The 8,053-nt window shown below is 39.8% G+C and overlaps 1 protein-coding gene across 1 annotated transcript; it reads right to left on the reverse strand.

Annotated features, from left to right (window-relative positions):
* Positions 1–578: 578 nt before the first annotated feature.
* On the reverse strand, positions 579–4,073 carry gjd6 (gap junction protein delta 6). The gene is made up of 2 exons (XM_022670139.2): positions 3,680–4,073; positions 579–1,437 (listed from the first exon to the last, which is right to left on the reverse strand). Exons 1-2 carry the CDS (start codon positions 4,069–4,071, stop codon positions 579–581), a joined length of 1,251 nt encoding a protein of 416 aa, XP_022525860.2. The 5' UTR covers positions 4,072–4,073.
* Positions 4,074–8,053: the final 3,980 nt, after the last annotated feature.

Genomic DNA, 8,053 nt, shown 5'->3' on the forward strand with positions numbered 1-8,053 from the left:
TCACTGTGGCAGTTTTTCAAAAAGCTTTTGCAATGTCACAAGACTTATTTCAATCCAGTGTTGCATTCATTTTTACTAAGATCTTGCAGCATTGATTGATTGATTGGTTTTACAAGCGCCATGTTTCGTTTGATGGGGGATCTGTACCTACTCTCTGTGGCAAGTCAGCAGATGAGGGTTTTGTGCTTCTATCGCAGTTAAGCTAGCTTGAACTAACTCGTTTGTGTTTTGCCATTTAGCGCAAACTAACATTAACGTGTGGTAAACACTCAACCCAAACATGTCTTAGCTAGCAACAGCTTATTTGCATAAAAGTGATAGAGCCCTTAAACGGCTCATTCTGAAAGGAACTGAAACTGGCAAGTCTGAGATCTCTTTATGTTGTCTATGAGTCTTGTTCTTAAAAAAAAAATACAATGTCATCAAACACCAACTTTTATACTGTAGGTGTCATATAATTAAATAATTAATTTACATTCAGTACATTCTGAGATGGTGGTTAAATTGCACAACTTTAAGACTTACCATAAAGTTCACAAAGTCTGAAATGTTCATTTATATAGCTTTTGATTATGAACTCATATCCAAACCTCAGCACCTCTCGATTTGGGCGCTTTCCCTTTATGGGACTGTACTTTCCCTTTGGATGGCTGTACTGGTTTGTGCACGGCTTTCTGCACCGAGTCTTCCCTCCCTTCTTTCATTGGAGAACAGTTTCCAGCACACATCCAATCAGGCCTGTGATCCAGCACCAAGTCCAAAGTGGGCAGAGACGTGGTGCTGGTTACGTCTCTAAAGGTCAGAGAGGTCATGGACTGTCCGTCGTTGTTTGGAGGTCCGTAACCGTCCTTCTTGCTGATGGACCTCTTGATCTTCTTCCAGCCGAGATGGTTGAGCTCCAGGAAGTTCAAGAAGATGCAGAAGGCTCCCACAGAGAACATGAAGATGAGGAAGATGGTCTTCTCTGTGGGACGGGAGACGTAGCAGTCCACCCTTTGTGAGCACGGTGGGACGGTGCATACAAAGTGAGCCGGAACGCGGAAACCGAAAAGAAGCCACTGGGTCACGAGGAAGCCCACCTCCAGCATGGCACGAAAACACACGTGGAAAACGTAGATTTTGGACAGAACGCCTGAAGAGCTTCCATCGGGAGGCCTGTGGTCTAAAGAGCAGGTCAGGGACACACAGGCGTTTTTTGGAGCGCTCTTTTGGGCAGCGCGGGCTCCGATGCCCTCCAGAACATTGACCAGGCTGTGACCCAAGTGCCTGTGGGAGGTAATGGAGCAGCTGTCTGAATCACAGCTCAGGCCACAAGCTTCCTTGGTCTGGGAGCAGGTCAGCGACACACAGGCGCCCTTCTGGATGTTCTTGGGAATGTTCTGGCCTCCGATGCCCTCTAAAACATCAGCCAAGCTTTGGCTCAGGCTCTTGTGGGACCTGAGGGAAATGAATCACAATGAAATATCAAAATTAAGGATAAAATTATGATTATACTGGTACATAGTTTCTTGAGAAGAACTATTTAAAGTTTTGAAGCTGTTCTGACCCAGTTGTTTAGGCATTATTTGGCTCTTATAGATTTTTACACTTGCACATTTTTCCTGCTTTTAAAAACACATCAATGCCCAGGTCAAACAGAAAAAGATGGGTAGCACTTATAGCGCTTTTCCACCAAAAAAACTTGTTCAGGCTTGTAAGTTTCATTCAGGCTTATAAAAACTAGAGCTGCTCAAGATATTGTTTAAGAACCATCATGGCGATGTGCGCATGCGCAATAGTCACATTACAGGACGTACGATGTCACTTAAATCAAACACGTCCTGTTGCAATGTTTTGATTTTTGACACAAGAAGTAGATTTACAGTTTAAAAAGCCATTTAAATGCCAGATTAAAGGGCCAATTACTGTTGTTTTGTTGTTTTCCTCGGGTTTTAGAAGCTCAGCGCTGACTCAACTCTTGATTGGTCCAGACAAGAGACAGCACACGGGTGTGGGCGGGGCTGGTGATGTCACGGGCCCTATATTGTTTAATATCACGATATGGATCAACGAAAAAAGGACATTTGCAATGTAATTTTTTTCCAATATCACGCAGCCCTGATACAAACTGTGGTGGTTTTCAGCAAAGCAATTTAGGACCGTAGGAGGAAACCAGAGTCTACAGAGGAAGCCCAAACAAAAACACCACCCAGATAGGGACTTGAACCCAACACCCCAGCGCTGGGAGGCAAAAGTGCTAACCACTGAGCCACTGTTACCCTTGTGGTTACTCACAATCTGCAGTGTGTCTTAAATTTCCATTAATTAAATGGAATCCAGTATATTTCATGTTTTGTCCGTTCAATTTCATTTCATCTGTTAATATACAGCCGTTATATTATTGTGGACAGGGTCAATTTAAGGTTAAAATGAGGTGATTGTCTTCTTGACTTGATACAAAATCAGTAAACACAAAAGGCTGAGACTTTGAGAGGTAAAGATAAGCAGAGGATCTCTAATTTGTAACAAATACATGAAAAAAAAAACAATAAAATTGTACAAAAACAATGTTCCTCAAAGTGAAAGCAGTTTGCATATTCCTCCCTCTACAGTTAATAATATATTCAAACCTTTCAAGGTAGCTGGAACAATTTCAGTGCATAAACAGCGAAAGCACATGTTTTGTACTGCATCAAAAAACGTCATTTATAGCTGATAGAGCCACATGGGTTTTATTCTTTAGCAAACCTTTGTTAAGCACTACAATACAGAGTTACATTCACAAATAAAATTTAAAACTTTACTGTGCAAAACTGAAGGCTCATGTTAACCATGTCCAAAAAACAACATCAATTTCTGTGTGTGTTTTAGTGAAAATGTGCACTGTGGTCTTTTTGAAAGAAATTGATGTTGTAATGAATTAATTCTGGCTGTTTTTAACACAAAGTGTAAAAGCCAGGGTCTGTCATGGAATAGGGTTGGCCCAATCCACTTCTGTGAGGCAGCTTTTATGCAGTGGAAAGTACCTGCATTGCTCAACAAGATAATGAAAATCCACATGCTGCAGCTGCACACATTGGGCCTGAAATGCATTGAAATGGACATCAGTATACAGCTCTGGGAAAAAAAATGATTTTACCCAATTGAAAATATGGAATATAATCAAGAGAAAGCTGGATGATCACAAGCCATCAAACCAAGCTAAACTGCTCAATTTTTTTTGCACCAGGAGTGCAGGCATAAAATTATCCAAAAGCAGTGTGTAAAACTGGTGGAGGAGAACATGATGCCAAGATGCATGAAAACTGATTTAAAACTAGGGTTATTCCACCAAATATTGATTTCTGAACTTTATTAATATGACCTTATTTTCTTTGCATTACTTTTTCTTATTTTAGCCATTTCTCATTTTCTGCTAATAAATGCTCTAAATGACAATATTTTTAACTCAAACATATACCTATAAATAAAGTGATCTTTTTTTCTGAAAGATACAGCAGGCAGATGTTCTGGGGATGTTCTGACCCAGCTGTCTAGCCTTAACAACTTCAAGTATCTACTGTATCAATACTTCTTTTAGAGATGTTAATGACTACCAGAATACCAGTGCAGACACCAAGTTCTACTGTCACAAAGCTGACATTAAAACAGTGTAAAAACAGTATTATAATAGCAACAATTGTTAATAAATGTGTCTCACTGTCCAAGTGAAGGTGTCCTCTTGGACAGGTTGTGCCAGGTGTAGATGATGAAGCAGAGAGAAGGTGTGGACACAGCGATGATGTGGAAGACCCAGAACCGAGGCTGAGAGATGGGCGCGAAGGCATCGTAACACACGTTGGGGCATCCAGGCTGCAGAGTATCACACACAAACATCTCCTGCTCGTCCGCGTACACGTCCTCCGCCGCCACGGCGACCACCAGCAGCCGGAAGATCACCATGACGGTCAGCCACAGGCGGCCGATCATGGTGGAGTGCTGGTGCACGGCGTCCAGCAGCCGCTTCAGCAGAGTCCACTCGGTCATGGCTCTGAGAGGCCGATGAAGCAAGGCCCAGTAGAGCACCCCAAATAGATCCACTCTAGTGTCCATCACTGCTCAGAGCCATCCCTTCTTCATTCAGAGATAAGGCCCCAGTGCCGGCCACTTCACAGCAGGTCACATGGTGCCTCCTCCTGTCCTCTCTTGTCTTCAGAGCTCCATGTTTAAAACCGTCCAGGGAGACGGCACTCTCCTACTTTAGATAGCGCTCTGATAGCCCTGGCTGATGGGGTTCTTTTTAGCCCACCGCTGTCTGAGGAGACGGGGGCTTCCTGTAAAAGGGCAGGGGTTTAAAAATATGCTTTAGATAACAGGTGCTTTTATAAATGCTGGCAAACTGTTCTATAGTTTAGTCTTTAGCAGGGGTGTCCAAACTACGGGGTATTTTAGAAATAGAATGAAAGTTGGCCCGCTGTTAAGCAGGTTTTTATAATGTGAGATTCAAAGTTTGAACCCTAGGTGTCAGAAACGGGCCAAAGAGTCTAAAAGCGGAGAGGGTGCGCATTTCTAGCGCAGAAGAACGGGCCAAAAAGTCTCAAAGCGGAGAGGGTGCGCATTTCTAGCGCAGAAAAACGGGGCAAAGAGTCTAAAAGCGGAGAGAGTGCGCATTTTTAGCGCAGAAAAACGGGGCAAAAGAGTCTAAAAGCGGAGAGAGTGCGTATTTCTAGCGCAGAAAAACGGGCCAAAGAGTCGGAGAGGGTGCGCATTTCTAGCGCAGAAAAACGGGGCAAAGAGTCTAAAAGCGGAGAGAGTGTGCATTTCTAGCGCAGAAAATCGGGCCAAAGAGTCTAAAAGCAGAGAGGGTGCGCATTTTTAGAGCAGTAAATTGGACTAAAAGTCTAAAAGTTGCCATAATTAAGGACTTTTATATTAAGAGACATCCTTAAAATTAAACATCAATTTGAAAAATCTTAGTTTACACAACACTGTCAAAGATAAAGATAGTTAGTCAAGTAAAATGGTGTGTAAATGAAATAATCAGGAAAAAAGTATTATTTAAAGTGGACAACCCCTGGACTTTAGGCTGTAAGTAAGGGCCGACATCCAGTAATTCTGGATTAAACTCAATGATACAGGATGTGTCCCAATTGCATAGTTTATCCACTCATACTCAAATATCCACAATTCATACTCACAGCCAGTGGTATTTTTAGATTGCATCCCAGTTGCATATTACTTACTAACAATAACTAGTTTTTAAATGTTAGTATGTAATGGCAAAGATTCTGATAATCAGTATTTGAGTATGGTTATGATGGACACTATTATCCCACAATGCAATACGAAATGCAAAGGGGGGAACTACAAAAATATGGAATTATATAAGACAAAAATACAGGGTGACTCTCAATCCTTCTTTCTTGGGATGGTCCTGATGAGAGCCAGTTTCATTATAATGGTTTTAATGGTCTTTTCAACTGCATTTAATTTTTTTTATTTTTTCATATTGAATGACATTCGTTTTTTTTACTTAGTTGAGTAGTTCTTGCCATAATCTGGAGAAATTGAAGTAATTAACTCTTGACCAATTCTTCTTAAATTTTAAAATCACAGAGAGACTTTTAGGCAAGGCAAGGTAAGGCAAGTTTATTTATGTAGGACCTTTCATACATAATGGTCATTCAAACTGCCAAATTACAAAAACATGTAACAACAAAAATGTAAATAAAATAATAAAATAAGAATAAATCATGGATAAAACATGATTTAAACAAATATAAATCAAACAATAATTGTAATTGAAGAAAATAGTTTAAGATCATTGTTAAAAGAAAAAAAAAAAGTAAAGACAAAACATTATAATTAAAATAATATTCAAGTAATAAAAAAATAAAAACAAAAAGCAATACTAACATTGTGCAAAGCAGAGAAAGTTACACAGTGTGTTTTAGACTTTTTAATATTAAAAAATAATTTTATAAAATTAAAATAACAATTACACTGTAAAAAAAAAGAGCTGTCATTGCCAGAATTTCACAGTAAAATTGTCAGTAAGAAATAAGATGTTGCCAGAATTCCATCTTTAAATACATGGTTAAAATGTGTGGGTCAATGTCAATACAGTATGCATTTTGTGTCTGTAGTTGTTTAAATTTCACACAAACACTGTGTAACAATATAATTTTAAGATTTATTCTGAATTTTATTTTATGTAAATACATTATTTATAGTGTGTTATTTTATGCTTTTTGTGAGTAATTAAATTATGCAAAAATGAAATCCATTCAAAAAAAATCTATTTACCCTCCCTTTACTACGATTCTTTTTCCAGCTTCTCTCTAAACCTGGACACCTAGTGGGCAGAAGAAGAGCTCTTCCACAATACAGCGCCTGGGCCTCCCCTAGAACAGCCTCGAAAACGTCTGAGAAATTATCCACCCTATCACTCCTTTCATTAAGGAATTCCATGATGTCCGTCTCCACAGGCCTTTAAAGCAGCAGCTGAATAGGAGACAAGATTAGCATGAGCGAGAGAAAGAGAGAAAAAAGAGAGAGAGAAAGAGAGAGAGAGTGAGGGAGTATGAGAGGAGAATAAAGAAAGATAAAGAAAGAAAGTGAGAGAGATTTGATCTTTTGTCAAAAGCAAAATCCTCCGCAAACACACTGAGTCTCCTGCGTTTCCTCTTCAGCGCTTTCATCTGCGCTTTCCTGCAGACGCAGACACGCAGCCGCCCATAAATCTGAATGGAAGTGACTGACTGCCCTCACGGCTGATTTCCCTAAGCTCTCTCTGGTGGGAGTTCACTTTCTCACATTTCAGAGGAAATCACTCGTTCTCCTTTTCTTCTGTTTGCATTCACCGCTGTCTGGTTGCGGCATTAAAGCCCCATGTTTCTACACCTACAATATCTGTCTGCCTCAGAGGCCATATGCCCGTGTCTGGAGGATTTACATACATAAAGTCCTGGAGAAAAATAGACCAAAAGCAGTCCAGACAAAATTCAGGCCTCAGGGTGCTAGCGCTGCTTTCAGCAATGAGTCTCAGGAAAGGTGCCCTTTGTACAGACAGAAAAGTGAAAATGATTCAACCCTTTAATTACCATGCATTAAACATAATAACTATAAACAAGCATTTTGCTCTAAAATAGCTCTTTGTTCTATTTCAGATATTTTTACTGATATTTTTCAGATTATCAAATAAACTTTAATATCAGACAAATTCAACCTGAATAAATATTAAAAAGCACTTTTTAATTTATAATTTTATTTATTAAAGGAAAATAAATCTATCCAAACTAATCTAGCCCCTAAACTTAATAACTTGGTTGTGTTACCCTTGGCAGCAACAACTGCTTTCAGAGTCTTTCGCATCTCTGTGGAGGAATTTTGTTTCACTCTTCTTTACAGAACTGTTTTAATTCAGACACATTGGAGGGGTTTCCATTATAAACATCCTGTTTAAGATCATCCACAGCATCTCAATCAGACATTCGGAGGTTAACTTTTTGTGTGATTTGGATCATTGTCCTGCTGCAAAACCCAAGTACGCCTGAGCTTGAGGTCACGAACAGGTGGTCGGATGTTCTTCTTCAGGATTGTCTGGTAAACAGCAGATTTCTTGGTTCCATCAGCAAAGCATCACCAGAAACATCACACTACCAACACCATGTTTTACATTCAGTATGATGTTCTGTTTCTAAAATTGTGTTAGTTTTATGTCAGATGTCAGACAAGACTAGCTATGATCATCTAAAGCCTGCTACCAGCACAAAAGCTAGCTAGTCTTGAGCCTGTTTTTTTTTTTTTTTTTTTCAGAAAAAGTTCAGAAAAATCAACATGATGTAGCCAAATGTGTTTTCCAAGAACAGTTAATCCAAAAGAAGAACCCAGTCATTAGGAACGGTTGGGTTTAAGGCTGTAACATTTGATGTGTACAGTTTCTCTGTAAACACCTGTTTGAACTTGGCTAGCCGGTCTTCAGAAAGTGCCCCAGTGTCGGACAATAAAGGCTGCTGGCAGTGACTAACTGGATTAGTGTGGTTTGGGTTGAGGAGCGGCTTCTATAGCTCGGCGGTGTTGATGTAAAAAGGAT

The sequence above is a fragment of the Astyanax mexicanus genome, chromosome 16 (genome assembly GCF_023375975.1).
Source record: "Astyanax mexicanus isolate ESR-SI-001 chromosome 16, AstMex3_surface, whole genome shotgun sequence".
Classification (NCBI taxonomy): domain Eukaryota; kingdom Metazoa; phylum Chordata; class Actinopteri; order Characiformes; family Acestrorhamphidae; genus Astyanax; species Astyanax mexicanus.